We start from the raw sequence: 22,361 nt of genomic DNA on the forward strand, positions 1-22,361 counted from the left end.
CAAAAACTATATAAATATTCCATACTATACCATGCATGACACAAAACATCCTTCAGGTAAAGCGCATGGTAAAACTGCCATAATTATTAAGAACGAGATCAAACATAATCTATTCAGTAAAACAACCCACGATTACCTTTAAGCCACCACAATTACCTTAAGAACTCAGGGTAATTCCCTTAAGCTCTCGGCTATTTATTCACCGCCAAAATTCAAAATTACAATAGATCAATGGAACTACTTTTTCAAGGCATTTGAGAATAAATTTGTAACAGCTGGCGACTTTAACGCCAAACATCCATATTGGGGATAAAAACCACCTCACAAAGAGGTAAAATTTTAAACTCCTACATAACGAACGCAAACCTAGACATCCTCACGACAGGTGAACCAACATAATTCCCATCAGCTTCTAATAAAACTCCCGACTTAATAGACTTCAGCGTCCTTAATAGCCTAAACCTAATACACTTCAAAACCGAATCATCACTTGATTTCAGTTCATACAATTCACCTATAATAATAACTTACCAGAAAAAACCTATAATATATAAAAAATCACAAACTCTGTGCAATGAATGTACAAATTGGATGATCTTAAAATTAGAATCAAAATAAAACTGTAATATTCAGCTTAAGACCTCTTTACAAATAGAAAAAGCTTTTTATAATTTATCATATGGTATACAAGAAGCAGCGTGGGCATCTACATCTCAAAATGTTATACCCAGAAGTCGTGTTACGGTCAGAGCAAACCTTGCAGTCCCTTTTTGTGCTGTTTTGCTAAGTCGCTTGATTTAAGATTTCAAATAAATCGGACACTGCAGCAGCGCAGCTCGAATTCACACTTGGAATCAACCGTGCGCTGTATCGGCGCCGCTCGAGTGCAAAGGGTTTACTCATCACCTTATCAGATTCATTCCATTATTATTTTAACATTATTTAATATTTTATTTTTATGGATTACATATATCCTTATGGATACACAGAACATGGACTTAGGATATCTACTTGGTTATCTTATCTTCTTACTTCCGTTATGAGTTTTCTCTACAGATATTGCTTCTACTGTTGCGCACGCATGCCTACATACACACTCTACTTATACGACTTAATACCTAGTATAAGTAGCATGAAAATTACTATTATCCTAACAGTAAATTTTTATAGACTGATATCGCTCTTATCACTACTATCTAAATTGCTAGAAAAAGTAATATAAAATAAAAAGAATAATTTCGGACAAAAACCTGATTCCTGACCATAAATTTAAATTCTGAAACAAACACTCTACCGTTGAACAAGTATACAGACTTACTAATACGATAATCACAGCTTTAGAAAATAAAGAGTACTATTCCGCCGTCTTCATAGATGTAGAAAAAGCTTTTGATAAAGTGTGGCATCACGAATTATAATAAATAATCAATAAACACTTTCCACACTCGTATTACAAACTTCTAAAATCTTACCTTTCTGAAAGAACAATTTACGTAAAAATAAAAGATACTCATTCGAACATCAAACTAATCAAAGCTGGGGTTTCGCAGAGAAGTATCCTCGGATTAATTCTCTACATCCTCTATATGACAGACATACCAATAAACGCAAACTGTACAGTCTTAACATTTGCAGACGACATGGCAATGCTTACCATAAACAAAGACCCGCAACAAGCAATTCAATCGTTACAAAACCAATTCAACTCTCTCGAAAAATGGCTACATAATAGGAAGATCGAGGTAAACTCTACCAAGAGTAAATATATTACGTTTACACTGAGGAAAAACAAAATACCGAAACTACAATTATATAATACAGAAATTCCACAAGTAACAACAGTCAAGAATTTAAGACTACACCTAGATTCCAATCTAACATGGAAAAAGCATATAAATGACAAAATAGAAGAAATTTGCTTAAAAAGGAGACAAATATCTTAGCAAACTGGCAAAAAATCAAAACTTAGCATATAAGAAAAACTAATAATTTGGAAAACAATAATAAAACCAATCTGGACCTATGGAATACCGCTATGCGGTATAGCAGGGAAAAGTTCCTTTGCTATGCAATCCATAAACTCCCTACGAACAATCGTGAATGCTCCATGGTACGTCCGTAACGAAGAGATAAGGAAAGATTTAAATATTCCCACGATAGAAGAAGAGATAACCAAGTCAACCTGCAGATACACAAGAAGAATTGATACGCACATAAACCTGTTAGCCAAAGATAACTAAAACCAATATATCCGTAGAAAGCTCAAAAGAATTCACCCAGAAGACCTGGTAAAAACTAAACCTAAATGAAATAAACGACAATAGCGACACTATCTCATTGGAGAAACCGTCCACGTGCTATCTTTTTTCACTTATAAAACAATTTATCAAATGTCTGTGGACAAATTGTAAAGTTGTATTGAGTTAATACAACAAACAAAAAAATATTACAGAAAATTAACAATCTATAACATTTGAAAGAATTTAATTACCAGTAAAATTTTTTATTTTACGTTTTAAGAAATATTTTTTCTAAGCATTATATGAATAATTAATCTCACGAAAAAGCAATATATTATAAAATACTTCCAGCTGTTAGTATTGTAAGCAGAAGAAACTTTAACAGAAATTAAGTTAGATAGGAAGAACAATGACGCAGTATTAATATCCAGTACACCTATGAGATTTTCAAAGAGTAAGGATAACAACCTGTTTATACAAAAGTAAAAAGGTTTATAATATAATTATATCTATGGTGCGTGTGCAAAGCGATTTGAAATTTACAGCATAAAGTTAGTTGCCATAAAGCTATCTTGTTTTAATGTTAACATGTACCATCTATAAGAAAAGATCAGTTACTTCTTTGACTTGTCACCAGAGAGCGAATACCATTTGCCGTTTCTCACAAGCAAAATGCTATACTTGATCTCTATATATGATTCGATCAGAAATAAAATATTAGATCGTATTTCATGGGATCATCTTTGTAGTATATATTTAAAACTGCTTTTTATAAAGCTGAGTCGATGTAACTACGATGACAGCTGTAGCTCTCTTTTTTGAGCGGAGAAGGACAGATTCGAAATTTTGGTTTTAACATCAAGATTTTGGTCAGTGATGATCGTTTACTCCTATTACTTAATAAAGAGAGCTAAAGGAAGTAGAGCTTTCCGAATAAATATTAAAGGAAGATTTAAAATTTACTTTATATTTAATTATATCATTTTCTTTACAACGATTTTCAAAGCGAAAACATTTTTAGAAACGTTGTGATTGAAAACTTTACGAAAAGTGAAAGCAGCACAGAAAAGAGAGCAAACATTCAAACCTTTAAAAACTATAAAAACACTATAAAATATTACAGGAAATTGGCAATATATCTTCAACTGATTACTTGTGCTGTAAATTAAAAAATATTATACTAATAAGTAATTCGAAAAATATTTTCTTTCCCGATCTCAGGATTAAGTTAGCGAATTATTTAATGAAATTTTCTAATGAAGAGGATTGCATCTTATCATGCAATAATGTACAAAAATACCGTTGTTACATGTTACAATGGTAAAATTATTTTTGCATATTTTATGTTATTATTCTTTTCCTACTGTAATAAAAACAATAGTATTATTTAAAAATTTATCAGTATCGATATTTACCTAAATTATAATTTTTTACTATTGGTTGTGTTAAAGTTACGGTGATCTACACGACAGTCAATCTGTTAAAGAAATAAGTGGCAATTTTTCCCAATAATCATTAATTAAATTAGTAATCATAGCTTAGATGAAAAAATCTAGTGTAATTTTGAACAGGTTATATGCCTCTACTTTTCAATTATGGAAAAAATAAATTTTATTTACACATTTTTTAATTCTGAATATCAAAGTTTTAATAATCTCTAAATATGAATCTCGACATTTAAATATTATTTATTTTCAGTCGTAAAGAATAATAAATGATAGGAATGTTAAGTAGTCAACGTCTTGATATATAAAGAAAACGTGAAAACGTGAAAACACTCTAACGTTTTGCAGTTTGCTAGATACTATATCTGACTATTTTTTTATACAAGCTCTTTTCTCCTACGTGTATACGAAAAAAGATTGAGATGATGATAGATCGTTCTTCATGTCTGGATGCAAGGGGTAAATGGCGTTACTATTTAGATAACAGTTTGTCAGGATTAATAGTTAAGAGTACACATATATTTAATCATACATAAAATCACTTAAACATAAGGCTTCAAAATAACATAATCATAATCGTAAGAAAACATAAAGCATAAAAGACGTTACACATAAGACATAAGAAATAATAATCACTCAATAAGAACACATAACACTTCAACATAATACGACCACTTAATATCTTGACATAATACCATAAGACTTCTTAATACTTAATCATAATACATAACTCCAGTGCAATCATAATACTTTTCGAAGCGCAATCATAAGACTAACTCTATTCTTTTCTTATGCACCGGTGCTACCGCCGACGGAGGGGGAAAGGGTACGCAAGGCGGTCCTAGTCCCTTTTCCGATCCATTATTGGTCATCAACCGTCTTTCTTTCAAATCCACGCAACACCCCAGAGTGGGAGTGCGTACAAAGCGTTCTCGTAATCTCAACAGTCTAGACCACCAGACGTTACTTGATCGGAAATAAATATTATATTCCTCTCTTAAGAGGACCCTTTCTTACGAATCATACAGTTCCATAAGTTTCTATTCTATCGTAAAACAAACTAAGATTAGATTATCTTATAGCCTATCCTAAACTAATATTACTCCGTTACATACGCTATATATCATATATATGTTATAGGGAAAGTTTGACCTGCCAAAATTGTGAGTTTTTCTTTGCCGTTGTCCACAATGCCAGGCATTTTTAATCAACGTAGGAAACAAAAAAATTGTTATCATATCTGGCTAATACATAATTAATTAGACTATTACACAATTTAATTTATTTATTTATAACCTTTTTTCTGATTGTTCTTAATTTAGACTCTAATAACTGTACTTTTAATTTTATTATAATTGTGCAAAATCAATTTAAAAGAATTGAAGTTAAATTTAATATAAATTTAGGACACTTTGTAGCTTTTGATATTATAATATTTATGTATTTATTCTGCTACGTAGCAGAATCTTTATAAGACCTAATGTAAAATAACAATTATTTTAAATTGGAATAACATTTAAACGACTACAAAAACAATCTTAAGTTTTTACAATAGCTTATGCAGTTAGATAGAGATATTCTTCTCAGTTAATATTTACTTCGTCACGTTTTACTATACCTTTTTAACAACTATAAATGCTTATACGAATGCTATACATATTTAATTAAACAAATATTAAATAAAATTAAAAAGTTTAATCTTAGGTTTTCTGGCCATAGTTTTTTAAGATCTTTGAACAAATGTAAAAGTTTTTAAAGACTATACATTGCACCATTAACGGAATACAGACAGCAAATCTTTTGCAAGAAAGCAGTAGTAGGATTTCGAAAAAAATTTTTATATTTATTTACATTTCAGTAGCGTGATGAGTTAAAACACAGTTTCTTTAACGTAATATCGTCGAAGTGAATCCTCGACATGAAAAATTTTTTGTCTTGATTTTCTTTGTTTCCGTTTTTATTTTTGATATTTTAAAGTATGTTTAATTTACTTTATACTTTTTAAAATTTTTATTAGAGTATGTTATATTAATTTTATAAGGAATATTATAAACATAGTTGCACCTTAATTATAAATCGTGCAAAGTGCTTGAAATTATACTACTTTTAACGTGTTTGAGAAAAGATGTTAAAAATGAATTTTTACGATGCTTGACCACCAATCACTAAATCTACATCTTGAAGTTTGTCGGAATTTATGATGCGTGGGCACATCGATTTCAAAATAACGGCATAAGGTAAATCAATAATTCTTAAATTAAGTTTGGACTGATAGGTATCTATATTCTGATATTTTAATATACACATCACATCATCATTTATTATTCATGAATATTGGTAATAAAAGTATTTGTTGAGGTTAACTAAGGTATGTATTATATAATAATATATTAGTTCTAATTCCTTTCATCTCTTCTCTATAGTGATCATCAATTAAAGTTGAAAATGAATAAACTGGATAACATGCTGTGCGATTTTGTATACCTTAACCATAGGATGAATATTTTCTGATTTAAATGTAAGAATACCGATGAATTACAATCGTACTCTTTATCTTAATATTATAAATGACAATAGTAAGTAGAATAGCAAAATATTATGTTCAGAAACATACTTTACTGAGTTAAATATGTTTATTATATTATTTTTTCATTCAATTTATGATACTCTGCTTCTGTATTTATATTTGTTATATTTGATACATAAACTACTTTCTTAAATAGTTTTATCTAAGAGTATGCGGCTGTAAGAAAAAGACTTTGTTCCAGCATCGGATCTATTCATATAAATATCATTTTCCAATGGGTTAACAATATAAAGATTTCTTTTAACTAATTTTTTATTCGTAGAGATCCCATGTGAATTATTATGCGAATAGAATTCAACCACTGCAACAAGGAATAAGCAAGACATGAATTCGTTAAAAGGTAAAAAAAATAATGTTTCTTCAGATAGAAACAAATATTGTGATTCTCTTGAAAAATATTTATTCAAAGCATTAGAGAACTTATTCTATCACCATAGATGATCAACCATTTTACTAGTAGAGAGAGCGCATTATTTTTACCAACGATAAGAAGAAGCCGATGGTATTGAAATCATTAAAGATTTTTGAAGACACAGTCTTCTTTTTATTTATACAAGAAAGAAACCATGTGCATTAATTTTCTTTCAATAGAATTGAAAAAAGAATGCATCTTTGTGTTACTTATAAATTATTTTTAAAACAATTTCATTTTAAACTATAATCTCTTGCAGATTCTGTGTTAGCCTAAAAGCTGCTATTCTCGGAGCAGTAAAAAAGGTGTTATAATTCACAGAGTTAGTGGGTTCTAGTCACCAGGACACAGTGTGTCTTTAGGTTGTGGATAGATGAATGTCTTATTTTTCTCGGATAGGGATAGAGGTTAGCTGCGAACAAAATGAATAAGGAGTCGCGGACAGCCTATTGGAAAAGGCACTCCTGATCCGGGGTTGGGCGTAGGTCTGATAAGCTCAAACTGTAAAACGACTTTATCTCGTAACAAACAAGCATCGCTATAGTTTCTGCTAGAGTAAAATTTTCCGGAGGTAAAGTAGTCCCCTGTTCAGATCTTCGAGTAGGGACTAATCTAGGGAATACATGTCGAGTCAAGTCCAAGAACGGAAGAAATCTCAAAGTGGGTACGTAGAACGTACGAAGTACGTACAGATCCTGGGCGTTGCAATCGATGGTCGGCGAGATCGATAAGTACGGAGCAGATGATGTCTTACTGCAAGATACTAGATAGTCGTGGGAAGACTTGCTTAACACGGGGGTTTAAATGCTTCACCATGGAGGGTCGGGGACCCATAGTTTTTGCGTCGGATTTATGATTAGTAGAAAAATCTTATCCACGGTTAGAAAAATTGAATTTATTAACGATAAAGTAGGACCGCTCGTTGTGCAGGGTTGGTAGTACAAGATTGTAATAATCAATTTGCAAGCGCCGACGAAAGACAAAGAAGATGAAATTAAAAACGGGTTCTACGAGAAACTCGAACACCTCGTGGATCAATCGCTGAAAGAGTACATGAAAGTAGTCTTAGGGGATATTAAAAAGTTGATTAAAATATTTATTATTCTTTAAAATCTCTCCTCTTTTGTTTCCTACATATGATTTCTAAATCACATTCTATATCCTAATCCCTATCAAATACATCGGTTGTTACAATAATTTCACTGAAATTAAAATATTAACATTAAATATAACTTGCGTGCTTTATAATTTTCGTGAATCGATAATATTTCGCTCTAGATATGTGAAGATCTTCTGTTAAATCTGAATATGTACTATTTTATCAATTATCATTTTATCAAGTATATATTTTAAACGTACTAAATTTTTCCATGCATACCTATCGAAAATTGTTTTATTTTACTTATAATCAACAAATTATAATTAAACTTAGATAGCAGTTGAAACAACAATTCTAACTTCTACATACTTCTAGATAATTTTAACAACATAATATATTTTCTTGCAAGAATACGAGGTCAGAATGACTACTTGTAAAAAACTTTTTAGGATATAGGGAAATATACTCACGCTATGATAAAAAGTAATATATTTATACTAAAAAGAAAATAATAAGAAGATCACTTTTTTGTTGTTTGGCAAAGATTATCAGAGAGAAAATACAGTACAAAAAAGTGAATATATTAAGGAATAGATGATCCAAAGGATTAAGGCATAAAACATCCATTTCATCGTATAATAAGCGATTTTCAACCTGGAAAAAAAAATAAATAAAAAAATGATTAAATAAATAGGAAAACAAAATATTTTATAAAAACAAGATTATCAAACATTTACTTTCTGTAATAAATTTTTGATTCTTCTAACGTCTCCATCGGGTCCTTCATTAAATATACTCGAATTCCCCTAATGTAAGTTTTAAAATAATTCTGCCAATCAATATCAGCAGCATTGAAGAAGAAGTTATGTTTATCGACTAGTGATAGTTTGTCCCATAATTTTAAAACGTTATCGTTCCTGAATTCCCATTCATTAAGTGTAAAAAAATTCAATACATGTTTAAACTTTTCTATTTTTGTGAAGATGTTAAGCAATCTGAAAAATATACAATTATTTGATAATATGCTTCTTTACCAATGATTAATAAATCGCTTGTAAATTTAAATATCGTCATATATTACATTGGCTTTCTTCCGCTGAGATAAGCTAACGAGTCCACTATAATAGCTGGTATCCAGTGCAAAAAAATTGTCAAAAGAAAATAGACATAATAGTTCTGTTTCATCTGTAACGAGTAGTAAAATAATATTTGTTTCGAAGGAAATATTATACCACTTGTTTTTACATTATTTTCTAAAGTAGCCCAACTTATTGGTCTTTGAACAGAGGAAACAACATTATAAATCGGAATCTCTTTGTCCGCTGGTAAATCATTATTTTTGCCTTTTAAGGGACTAATACTCTTTAGTATGGACCTATAATAAAAGATTTTTTTTATTCGCTTTAAAAGTTATTTTAAGAAATAAACTAACGATTCATTTTAATGATTATTTACAAAAAAAAAGTGACCTTTTCTGTGCAACGTCCCATGCTGCCGCAATAATGTTATTGACAACATAGTCAGCAGGAATTATGTCGCAAATAAGCCTATCATTGCAATTTAACGTGCGTAAAACACCTTTCGCACTACCAAAAACAATTCCTGTTACTCCGTAAAAATTATTGATCCAACCGGCAATTGGTTCCTTTTCCGTTGAAGCAACAATTGATGGCCTAACGATGCAAGATGGAATTTTATTGGAATATTGCCGTACTGTATCTTCACAGATTGCCTTTGAATATGCGTAAGTATTTGGCCATTTACCAAGTAGCCTGTAAGATAAGCGAATATGCTAAACTACTTATGTTGGCTCTAAGAAAAATGCAATATTCTTCTTTTTTTATTACTTTGGGGTAATTAAATCTAATACGTCTTCGCTTAAAATCTCTGTCAATTTGATTATGTCTTCCGTCTTTAAAGGCGGCATGTAGAGTTTTTCTTCAATTTTTTTATGTATGCAATGTGAATATGCCGTTGATATATAGACAAAGGCCTAAAGAAAAAATTAATTATAAAACTAGAACATCATATTTTTTATTAAATCCAATGTCTAAATAAATAAATTTCTTTAGAAATGATATTTTTAGGTACGTGATTAAATATATAGAAACCGTGATTATATTAGAAAAAAGTACCTCTAAACTTTTCATCTCCTGGGCAAGCAAGAGGAGATCCCTTGTTCCTCTAATATTCGTATTAACTATAAAACGAATATTATCCATAAAACGCACGGATGCTGCACCATGGAATATCAAATTGGTATCTTGAATACGTTTACGATCTTCCTCTGACAAACCTAAATTCACTTGATTCATGTCTCCTTCTATGAGAATGATCTTTTTTTTGACATCTTTCTGCTCTTTCTTCAATCTGTCGAAAATCTAAAAATTTAAATATACAACGTAATATCGGTGATTTGTTTCATTAGTATAATAATAAGTAGAAAGTTTGTAACATTACTCACAACATCATTGAAATACTCATTGAATCGAGTATTCGGATCTTGCTGTTTCTTTGCTCTTATTAGCAAATAAACCGTTTTTATGTCTGGACAACATCTAACAAAAATAGCAATAGATTTATACAAAAAGTTCTTACAAGGGGAACATACACTTAGATACTCACGGATTTTAACGAGTTTGGTATATTAGTAGTATACTTTTAGGGTGTTATCGTGGTAAAGGGTTTTTTAAAATGCCTAGTAAATTTTAGAAAGAATTGAAGAAAAAAGTTTTAAGCTTTTGATTTTTGTTGTATTTTATAAAAAATACGTTATTTATAAACAAATTACTTTTCTTTATTAATAATTATTAAACTTTTGTTGTTCAGTATCAGTATGGATTTAAATTCCTGTTTAAGTTTTAGATATTTCTTAAACTAATTCAGAGAAGTGTAATTCCTACTATCATTTCACTATCATTTCAAAAATTTACCTAGAAGAAAATATCTCTCAAAAACAATTTAGTTACGTAAAACAAGTGCATACATAAGTAAAACGTGCATACATAAGTAAAACCACTACTTTATTTTTTATTTCCAACCATATAAACCACTTGGAGCATTATAATTCAAAATTACTCAAAATAACTACAAGTTTATCTTACATATCATATATTATATGATTATAATGCTATGATTGTGTAAGTTTAATTGAGAATGAAAACAAATGTTAAACATTGTTACCTCAAAAGCTTTTCCATTAGAAGCCTTCCTAAGAACCCCAAGCCTCCTGTTATGAACATTTTTTTTCCAGAATAAAATGTAGCTATTTCACTTCGTTTATTATCACAATTCGGTTCTTCTATCATAGAAAACAGTTCCTCTTGATACGTTTTACCGCTCAGTGACGACATTTTTTTGATTCTTCAACATACAAACAAAGAAAGAAGTTTTGATAAAAAAATTTGATAAATAAATTCCAAGTAAATTTTCAAGTTAAAAAAATATTTATAAGTCATCACTTATAAAAAACAGACGCATTTGATAATGATTAAGATTATAATTTTTATTCTTTCAGATTTCTCAACTATTTAGTTTGAATTAATTTTCAAATCAACAATTTACAATCTATTTAAAAAAAAAGCATATAAATGTAATAATCTATTTCATTTGCTCTTTTATCTTATTTACATTAAAGATTTACTTTTTTCGATTTTAAGTCAAAAAAGATATAAAAGGTTGAAAAGTACAAAATTTACCTATTTATCTCAAAATTTTTTACCGCAAAGAATATACCAATTTTCAGATTTTATGATATTCAAAAAATACTTTTAATAATTTGCAATGTTTTGAAGAACTAAGTATGCTTGTGAGTGGTTTAAAACGATTGTAGGAAACTAAGTATTATAAACGTACTCCCGATAAAAACTCTGTAGATATTATTTGACGTAACTTGATTCGACTGCGATTATATAGAAACTGACGAATATCCGTTAACTGATCACTGGATTTACATATGTATTATTCCGTACGTATAGGATGCGCGGAATGAATATTTTTAATATGCATACAATACAATAGGAAATTATGCTGTAATCGTGAGAATGTCTTTTGTTAGAACTATGATTTATTCAATTAATCTAAATTCAAGAGAATATAGAAACTATTTACCGTAAAGAGAAAATCAATACAAACGGCGAACAGTAGTACAATATTTATAAAATGTTGTAATATTATGACAATATAGTTTATTTTTTTTAAATTAGTAAATAAAAGTTTTTTTAGAAGGTGATTAAGAATTTAATATTATTTTTTTGAAACACAAGATAAGGAACATAAATCCAGGATTGTTAGAGTCCTCAAAATAACAACATTATATTTTATTAAATTATTTAACAACATTATTATTTAGGTAAATTACAACAAAATTGCTTAGTTAGTAGCTCTTGTCGTTAGCCGTTTGTGAATTGAGATTATCATTTAGACATAATAATAATCTCTCCTTTATATTAATAACTTTCTTTCAGAGAATTATTCATAGCCACTAATTAGTTAATCTGAAATAAAAAAAAAACTAGTCCTATTGTATAGTGAAAATAAAAAAAGAAGCTATTTATATGAGCCAATTCGACTATACTTTTGATCGACAAGAAACGAAAACGAATTTGTCAATTCTTTCGCTAAGTATTACAAAGTCACTAAAGTATTCGATAAATGTAGCAATAAGCTTTGTCCATTACGTTTGGTATTTTTCGTTTTTTCGTCATCCAATGTAACTAAGTTAAACGAAGGTGACTTACGAAACCTCAATAAAAACAAATTATGAATAGAAAGAAAAAATCTGGTATTTTTATGGTATTATTTTTATTGCCTAATTTTCTTGAAAATAAATTAACTGAAAATAAATTTAATTAATATAACAGAAATGTCATCATTTTTGAAGCGATTACACACTCTGCTCTGCACAGATGCTGCAGAAATCGTGGTATGTTATATTGATTATTTAGTACATAACAATGGGACAAATATCAAAGCTAATTAAATCGACGAGGAGGTAAATCATCTTATTATAATTAGTTCCATAATGTTTCCATTTCATTTTTACATCAATTATCTGAGGATTACCACAAGAAAAAGATATATGTCGCAAAAGCGTGGTAAAATCAAGATTTTTTAAATTCTAGAAATCTTCTAAATGTTCTTGTTTCTTCTACTACATTAGGATTTATACATTTAAATTACATAATTGCTAAGAGTGCTTATGAGGGTAAAACTGCAAAATTATGTTTACACACAAAAAATATTTGATGAAACAGTTCCTGTTTTAAGTTTAGAAAGAATATTAATTAAAGTTGAAAACTATCTTTCTACATTATATTATTATATTACACGAAAAACATTTGCTGTACGTATATAGAGAATTACTTTATATAGAAACGTATATGGTTTACGTCCGTTTTACAAATTAATGAGATCTTGGAAAAACGTCATTGCCTTGAACTGTAGCATATTTCTAGTCATCATTCCGGAAATGGTTACATTGCAAATTTAGTGGACAAATGTTTTACTTAAAAACACATAAGTTAATGTCATTGCTTATGCATATAACTCTGGGAAAGGTATATAAAATAAAATATAAAAATATGTAAAATTAAAATGTAATGACAATAAAACATACTTAGAAACATTTGAATTGCTAATTCAAATCGTAAAAATCTAAATTTTCACTGAATTTATAAACTAGGTATAATAAGTTGCAGTAATAGTAAATAGCTCAAAAAGGCTAACAAATCTTTAATTAATAGTATTAGTCATATCGGGATATTCGAGATATTTGAAATTTGGTTAGGACGTTAATGCTGCTCCTCTGGAATATCTGAAAGATTTCTGAAAAATTACAATATCAACAAGTATATAGAATATCTAATAAATTAAAAATATTGCGCGTTTTCACATTACACAAGATTAGAGATACGTGGAAATAATGAAATTAGTTTTTATGAAGAGATTTCAAAAATTACATGTTTTAAAAATTACATATGGCTCTACATTATATTTAATCTATGTAAATTCTTTTACATTGTAAAAATAGTAAGAATAGCTCGCGATTTTGTAGATTTTGTTATTTATTATTGATTATTAATGTTTATTAAATAGTTTACTTAAGTGTAATGAAAGGGAATAAAAAAATAGTTATCTATAATCGTAAAAATTATTAATTTATACTCGTTATGTTTTATGTTACTTTTAACGTTGCAATTCTTAACAAAGATATTTTCGTAATTATCATTTTATCACTCGACGTTTTTTGTTTTAGTCATTACACACTAAAACCCGCGTCAAAATTTAAAAATAAAGACCATGCAAATGCGTCCCAACTTGTCTTTTCGTTGCCTATTATATATGTTACCGGCAAACTGTCCAGCAATGTACGAAATGTATTCATTATTCATAGGCATTCTGTAGAATTCTAAATAAGAAACCGAAAATGTAAGAGATACATCTTCGTTTTGTTTTTAAACACTTCCGTTATATTAGGTTGAGGAAAATGAAATCCATAATTTTTACGTAAACTTCAAGACTTTATTGAACATGTTTTGTATTGTCAAATTTTAGTCAAATATGGACCGCTTTGTTCTATAATTTGTTGTCATTTTAAAGATAGCTTCATAATGCACCTCTCATAAAAGTCTTGGTCTCTATTGTCGAAAAACCCTAGATATCGATTCTTGTAATCTTCTCTTGATGTCAACTTCATATCACTAAGAAAGTTTTGCAATACAAGAAAAACATGGTAATCGCTTAGTGCCAAGTTAGGACTATATGGTTGTTTGGGAATAAGCGTACCCAAGGAACGGCGCCAACGGCTTCGTTCCCAAGCGCTTTTTTGACGCCTAGTCGTAACGCCGGCTTTTCCGGCAGCCATTACAGTTGAAATTCTCAAACGGTTACGACGTTCTCACCAGAAAGACATCTCAGTTTTGCGCAATGTAGATCTCATACTAGTTCATTGACCACTCAAGTAATTAATACAATCTCTCAAAGTCTTGCTCGCGGAATTAATATAATCCAGAACGTCTCTTAAGCCTTCTTACTCTACTAAAACCGACTTCTAACCCGTCTCACTTACGGTAACACGTGACAACAACCTGTTTTGTAACTAAAATATTTTAAATTAGACCACAGCAATTGTAAAGTGTTCGGCGTTCATCTCATTTCTCATTTTTTATTTTATTTCCTAAACATTTGGTCCTTCAAGCCGGATCGACCATTTACAATTGCTATTTATACGAAGTAGTGTGAAGTGCGTGTAGTGCCGTCTTTTTCGCTCTCTCACGTTCGTGCGCCGCAAGGTATATTGCCGTCTCTCTCAATCTCGTGCGCGTTCTTCGCGGGAGGCTTTCTCGCTTTCGTGCATAGCGAGGATAGTGCCATCTTACTCGCTCCGTTACGATCGTGCTCTACTAGATTATCGCCATCTCTCTCGCTCGCTCGCGTTCGTGCGTTGCGAATCCAGTGCCATCTCTCTTGCTCGCTCGCGTTCGTGCGTTGCGAATCCAGTGCCATCTCTCTTGCTCGCTCGCGTTCGTGCGTTGCGAATCCAGTGCCATCTCTCTTGCTCACTCGTGTACTGCTCAGCGAGATTATCGCAATCTCTCTTGCTCGCTTGTGTAGTGTTCAGCGAGATTATCGCCCTTTCACTCACTCTCTCGCGTTCGTGCACCGCGAGATATAGTGCCGTGTCTTCCTCGCTCACGTTCGTGCGCCGCGAGGTATAGTGTCGTCTCACTCTCTTCCACGCGTTTAGTGCGTGTACTATTCAGCTTGTCCGCCTGTTAGACCGCTCACATAGAAAGTCTCATTCCATCTTGTTCATGCCTGTCACGCGCGACAAAAATGTAACCCCCAAGGGATCAGTTTAGTCGATATCGTCCATCTCTGGGTCGCAGACTCAAATAACAGATCTGCTCAGTGCATCAGCAGTTCAAGGGGCGGTGGCTAGAAGTCAGTCTCCGTCAAAGCTCAGTAGTGAGCTCTTTTTACGGGTGCAGTCTCAAAATGAGCTCGTTGAGACGATAGAGGATATGATGAGCCAAGCCACCGAGCCAGCAGCTAACATTGCGTTGACCGAAGTGACCATGATGTTAGATTAGCTCAACGAAATGCACCAGGCTTTTCGGACGAAGCATTCGTTGTTGGTGTCTCACTGGCCCCCAGCTCATTTGAATCACTCCTACTTTAGCACAAAGGTCCATCTCAAGGAAAATAAGCTGGTGATCAAGGTCAAGCGCATCTAGGACGGCTTCAAGATCAACTCATGAAGACTACTAAGTAAGCCGCTGCGGCAGCATTTTGCACTCGAACACGCTCACGTCTCCCTGAACTGACTGTGCCTACTTTCAGCGGAGATATCCGCAAATGGCCAGATTTCAAGTCCATGTTCGTCTCGGTCATCGGTAGTCGCTCAAATCTTAGCGACCTCGAGAAGTTCCAATATCTCAAGGCCGCAATGCAGGATGACGCATCAGAGCTCATCCTAAATCTCACGCCAGACAACTCATCGTACGCTGTAGCGTGGTCACTGTTCAATAAACGGTTCAAAAACAAGCAGCTTATAATCAAAGCTCAACTCGAAAGACTACTCAACCTCAAGCCCATGCTGAAGCGGCAGGCTAGCTCTCTCACCAAGTTGCTCAACATCATTAACGAGACGACTCAGGCTCTCAAGCATGCCAACACTGATGAGTGCCTCTTGGTGACGCTCGCCAGTGGGCTACTCGACCGAGACACGCGCGAGAGATGGGAAACATCACTCGCATCTTCATATGAGTTCCCGTCACTTAGTCAGCTCACTGAGTTTCTCTTGGCTCGGGCTTGCACGTTAGAAACCATAGAGAAGAACGCGACCCATACGACAGCTCAGCTCAACGCGTCGAAGACACCGGTGCCCAAGCGCGTCGTTGTCCATCAGGCACCTCAACAGTCCCAAGCCAACTCTCCAAAGCCGGCAACTCAGACGTCTCAACAGGCAGCTCAGTCAAATCAATAAACTCAGTCCCGCTCAACGTATCCATGCGATAGTTTTGGACAGGATCACTTCATCGTAGTGTGTCCAAGGTTTCGCAACTATCCACTCAGTTAGTGGTTAAGGGTGGTGAAGTAGCAAAGCTGATGCTGCAATTGCCTAGGCAGACACAACATCAGAAACTGTAACAGCCGCAGGCATTGCAGGAACTGCAATAGCATGCATCACACCATGCTCCATGGTGCTAATATCTCCAGCCTCTTCGTCACAAATCCAGACGTCATTCAGACAGCTCCAGGGGATCATGCGACAGCTGATCCATCAGGTAGGAATATCCAGCGGGCTCCGGTGATAACCAATGCCAAGCCCTCCACCGCATGAAGTACAGGTCAGATCGTCGGTGTTTACGATCCCACACTGACATGCCCGCTCAAGCAACATAGTCATCTCACGTTGTTTGCAACCGCAATAGTCACAGTCTTCTCACCCACCTCGTCATCTCAGGTACGCGCGCTCATTGACCCCGGGTCAGAAATCTAATTCGTCAGCGAAGATCTCACCAGAAAACTGCATCTTGAGCGGCGACACTTAACGCTAGACTTCTATGGAGTTGGAGGCAAAAAGACATCTCAGATCAGCAGTGTGGTCACAATCGACCTTCACTCCAGCCACAGACCACTCTCAGTGAGAATAACGGCTCATGTGCTAAAGACGTTCACCAGCATCCTGCCGTCTATCGAGATATCACACGAGCCTGATTGGCCTAACTTGAGAGGCTTAAACCTCGCTGACCAAGAGTTTCTAACTCTAAGAGCTGTGGACGTGATCATTGGGGCCGACTTCTACGAACATCTCATCAGGCCAAAAATCATTTGGCATTTAACTAGAGACCCCATTGCTCAACTGTCCATCTTTGGGTGGCTAGTCATCGGTCCAACTCGTGCACCGGTCACGCTGGCAAGGAAGACTCATCATAGAATCTCACAACCGACGAACTCCTGCTTGCAAGATCTACTCACCAAATTTTAGGATCAAGAGGAGGTTCCAACAGTAAATGACGGTCAACTCACACCTGAAGAGCTGGAGTGTGAACACCACTTCAAGACGACTCATGCGAGAGACCTGACAGGGCGTTACATCGTCAGGATACCTCTCAACTCTTCTCCGAAGCTCTTGGGCGACTCTCAACACACTGCTCACTCCTGTCTACAACGAGCACTCACCCGGTTTCGCAGAGATCATTTATACCAGCAACAGTACATGCAGTTCATGAGAGAGTACGAGGTGGCTTGTTACATGACTAAACTCGTAGACAACTCAACAGACAGAAGACCACACTACTATCTGCCTTATCACGGAGTTCTCAAACCAGACAGCTTAACCACTAAGCTACGAGTGGTCTTCAACGGATCAAGCACAACCTCCACGGGTTACTCTCTCAATGATCTCATGCACGCTGGTCCAAATTTGATGCTTAATCTCTTTGACCTGCTCATCTGGATACGCCGCCGTAAATATCTGTTCGCGACGGATATCACGAAGATGTATTGACAGATCAAGATACACTCAGACGATTGGGATCTCCAACGAATATTGTGGGTAGACGAGCAGCTCAAGGAATCTCACTTCCAACTCACCACGGTTACATATGGAACCAAGTCAGCTCCGTTCTTGGCAGTAAGAACTCTGCTTCAACTAGTGGAAGATGAAGGTTTAAGTTACCCACTCCCTGTGGAACCAATCACTCACAGTCGATACGTCGATGATATTTTCGGAGGAGCAGATTAAGTAGAAGATCTGATTCAGACTGCTCATCAACTCATACAGCAGTGCCACGCGAGCGGCTTCCCACTAGATAAGTGGAATTCCACATCTAGTCAGCTATTGGCGGAGCTCCCTTCTGAAAGTGGCAAGGATTCAGACATCTCATTTGACGGTTGCGACACCAAAATCCTGGGAATACGCTGGTCATCTCAGGAAGAAATTTTCAACTTTTCAGCCATCTCGCCAACTCATCTCAACAGATTCTCAAAACGCCTCGTCTTATCAGAAGTAGCACAAATATTTGATCCATTGGGATTCGCGTCACCAGGTGTCATCAGAGCGAAGATGTTTCTTCAATCTCTTTGGTAGCACACTCTTAACTGGGACGACGAACTCCCAGAACCACTCACAATTCAATGGCTCAGCATCAGACAGGATCTCACTAGTCTCACCGGACTCTCTATTCCGCGGTGGTTCAACACGTTTGCTCATTCGACGGTGGAACTGCACGTATTCGCTGATGCATCTCAGTTTGCAATGGGAGCTGTTGTGTATTTAATCGTCAACTCACCGTCCACTGGCGCCAACGTCTCACTCGTCTGCTCAAAAACAAAGGCCTCTCCACTCAAACGGCTAATTATCCCGAGGTTAGACCTCTCAGCAGCGCTGCTACTTTCCACGCTAATCAATTATTTTTACGTTACTTTAAACATGACTATTACAAACATACATTTGTGGACAGACTCTCAAGTGACACCCAAATGGATCAAGGTTCACCCCTCCAAATGGAAGGATTACGTGCGCAACCGCGTTATCAAGATACAGGATCGTACGAAGGCTGCTCATTGGAGGCATGTACCAGGCACCTCAAATCCAGGTGACTGTGCATCGCGTGGAATAACCACAGATCAGCTTGAAGAACACTCACTATGGTAGACGAGACCACCATGGTTGACTCACTCAGATGACTCATGGCCTGCTCAACCTGATGAAGCTTCAGATGATATATGTGCTCAGGAAACTCGGGCAAGTGTTGCACATAAGTCAGTACGGTCCATTCCTGAATATCACTGGGATCTCATTTACAAGTACTCGACACTCAACAAGTAACTTAGGGTCACCTAACTCTGTCGCAGAGCAATCAAGAGATTCTCACGGAGGATTGACTCAACTCCAGCAATCCTCATCTCAGCTGCCGATTTGGAAGACTCACGACTCTTTTAGGTCAAGGCAACTCAGGCAGCATACTTCCAGGATGAACTTGCTCTGCTCAGACAACAATCTCACTTGCAAAGCTCTCACTCACTCAGCCAACTCACCGCCTTCATCGATAATGAAGGTGTGCTCAGAGTAGGCGGTCGTCTCAGAAGATCAGAACCCTTAGATGACACGAAACATCCTGCGATCCTTCCCCGGACCTCAAGACTCTCAGAACTCATCATTGCTCACGCTCACAAAAAGACAATGACTGAAGGAACTCAGACAACTCTAGTATTTATCAGACAGCTCTATTGGATCGTCGGCGGTCCAGCCCCAGTCAAATCTCATATTCTCAGGTGTGTGATGTGTGCACGCCACAGGGGGATCCGTGCCCAGCAGCTGATGAGCTAACTACCTCTAGCGCGTGTCACACTATTACTCTCCTTCTCACACACGGGCATCGACTACGCTGGACCACTAACGCTCAAAACATGGCGAGGCCGCGCGGCAAAAACTTACAAAGGATGGATTTGCGTGTTTGTTAGTCTCACAACATCGGCTACTAACCTTGAGGTGGTCTCCGACTACACTTCTGAATTGTTCATATCAACGTACCGAAGATTCATCTCAAGACGCGGGACCCCGTCCGCACTCTATTCCGACTGCGGAACAAATTTTTTGGGCGCGAATGCGCAACTCAAGCGCTGCTTCGCTGCCAGCTCACCTGGATATCTCAAGTTCTCCGCACTACTGGCGCAAGACAACACACAGTGGCACTTTAACCAACCCGCCGCGCCCCACATGGGTGGTAAGTGGGAAGCAGCAGTCAAATCGTTGAAGTTCCACGTCGAGCACACGGTCGGAGAAACGTTACTCACTTACGAGGAAGCATCCACGCTCCTTGTTCAAATAGAAGCCATTCTCTACTCAAGACCTCTCGAACCACTCAGCGATGACCCTGAGGACACAACAGTGCTCACTCCAGGTCATTTTCTCATTTGGACCGCTCTCAATGCGCTCCTCGAACACTCACTTCTAGACGTCTCGGTCAATCGGATGTCCCGATGGCAATTCATCCAACAGCGGATGCAGCAGTTCTGGCGCTTGTGTGAATGGCTTGCAGCGATTGCAAGCCATTTCGAAGTGGCAGCACCCTCACAACAATATACAGATCGGCTCTCTAGTTCTGCTTACTGATGAGAGGCTGCCTCCAGGAAAGTGGCCCATGGCTATAGTACTAAAGCTGTTGCCAGGGGAGGACGGACACACCAGAATTGTGTCTCTCAAAACGACAACCACCACGCTCACCTGGCCGATCGCCAAGCTCGCCGTGCTTCCGGTGACTCAACAAGGGGACTTCTAACTCATCATCAACTCAGTTGCTGATGGCGGGCGGAATGTTTGGGAATAAGCACTCAAATCGAACGGCGCCACGTGACAGTTTTAGCGTGATGAAAACACGCCTCTTTTTCCACCATTCTCTTGAAGAATCATCGTAACGGCGGCTTTTCCGGCAGCTAGGACAGTACATTCAAAATTCTCATACGGTTACTACGTGCTCTAAAAAGGTAATCTCAGTTTCTCATTGTCGAGCTCGTTCCGTTTCTCAGAACACTAAAGAGATTAATATAATCTTTAAAAGTCTTCTCACAGGATTAATATAATCCAAACGTCTTATTACCATTCTTAATCTACAACAGACTTCTCACAAAATTCACTACGGTAACACGTGACCACCACCTATTTTGTAACGGAATCATTTAAAATCAGACCACGGCAATTGTAAGGTGCTCGGCGTTCTTCTCATCTCATTTTTTATTTTATTTCCTCAACAGTAGCTTATCGTTGCCTTTACCCATATATAGTGTTCTATATGCTGTGTATGTAAATAGCACCCGTTCCAAGAAATGAATATAATTTTCAATTCTTTGATTTGGAGAAATATAAACTGCTATTAACACAATTATTTAACCATCTTCCGTTGTACACTTTGCTATACAAAAATCACCCACTGATGATATAGCAGTACTAAAAAAATCGGACTCTCTCACAGTCATGTGAATATTAGTGGTCAGAAAGTAAGTTATATCATTCGCATTGTGATAGATAGCAACTACACCAGCTCGAACATTTGGTCGTTTGTATTGAATTATACAATTGAAATTTGGTATACTAACAGACTCGTGATCATGTAACCAAGTTTCACTCAACATTAAAATTTTAGATTCTTGTAAAATAGAATTAATAATATCACCGAAGTGAGCTCGCAGACTTTGGCAAGTTAATGTATTTATTGTCAAGCCTTTTCTTTAGTTCATAAAATATTTGGTGCCTTTACTAATTGTAATTACTGCATTATATTAATTACTGCATTTGATGGTCTTCAGTCGTGATAAAAAGTACTATCAATGTCGTTTGTTGTAATATATAAGTCCTCAATACTTGATACGCGTGACAAAGCGACATAAACTAAAGTCAATTGATTTCTTCAATCGTATTTATAAACAATTTCGGTATATGTCCTTCCTTATGATTTGTAAATTATCGTTAAAGAAGCACAAATGAGAGGTTAATGTGAACGCCTAACGTTAATTGTTTTATTGTTGTTAAAAGAAATTGATGAAAGAAGTAAAGAAAATAGAATTAGCC

At 35.2% G+C, this 22,361-nt stretch overlaps 2 protein-coding genes and 1 non-coding gene across 3 annotated transcripts; 2 read left to right on the forward strand and 1 right to left on the reverse strand.

The window, feature by feature from the left end:
• Positions 1-347: 347 nt before the first annotated feature.
• LOC122520449 (fatty acyl-CoA reductase 1-like) lies at positions 348-11,136 on the reverse strand. The gene is made up of 7 exons (XM_043640515.1): positions 10,967-11,136; positions 10,248-10,341; positions 9,919-10,164; positions 9,631-9,776; positions 9,253-9,555; positions 9,016-9,158; positions 348-514 (listed from the first exon to the last, which is right to left on the reverse strand). Exons 1-7 carry the CDS (start codon positions 11,134-11,136, stop codon positions 348-350), a joined length of 1,269 nt encoding a protein of 422 aa, XP_043496450.1.
• LOC122520453 lies at positions 2,959-3,176 on the forward strand. The gene has a single exon (XR_006304547.1). It is a non-coding gene; the product is annotated as a small nucleolar RNA U3 (small nucleolar RNA).
• An 8,087-nt stretch (positions 11,137-19,223) lies between the features above and the next one.
• LOC122520450 lies at positions 19,224-20,909 on the forward strand. Its single transcript, XM_043640516.1, has 4 exons — positions 19,224-19,389; positions 19,477-19,538; positions 19,737-20,068; positions 20,258-20,909. Exons 1-4 carry the CDS (start codon positions 19,224-19,226, stop codon positions 20,907-20,909), a joined length of 1,212 nt encoding a protein of 403 aa, XP_043496451.1.
• Positions 20,910-22,361: the final 1,452 nt, after the last annotated feature.

This window comes from Polistes fuscatus, unplaced genomic scaffold, assembly GCF_010416935.1.
Source record: "Polistes fuscatus isolate 324 unplaced genomic scaffold, CU_Pfus_HIC Scaffold35, whole genome shotgun sequence".
NCBI lineage: Eukaryota > Metazoa > Arthropoda > Insecta > Hymenoptera > Vespidae > Polistes > Polistes fuscatus.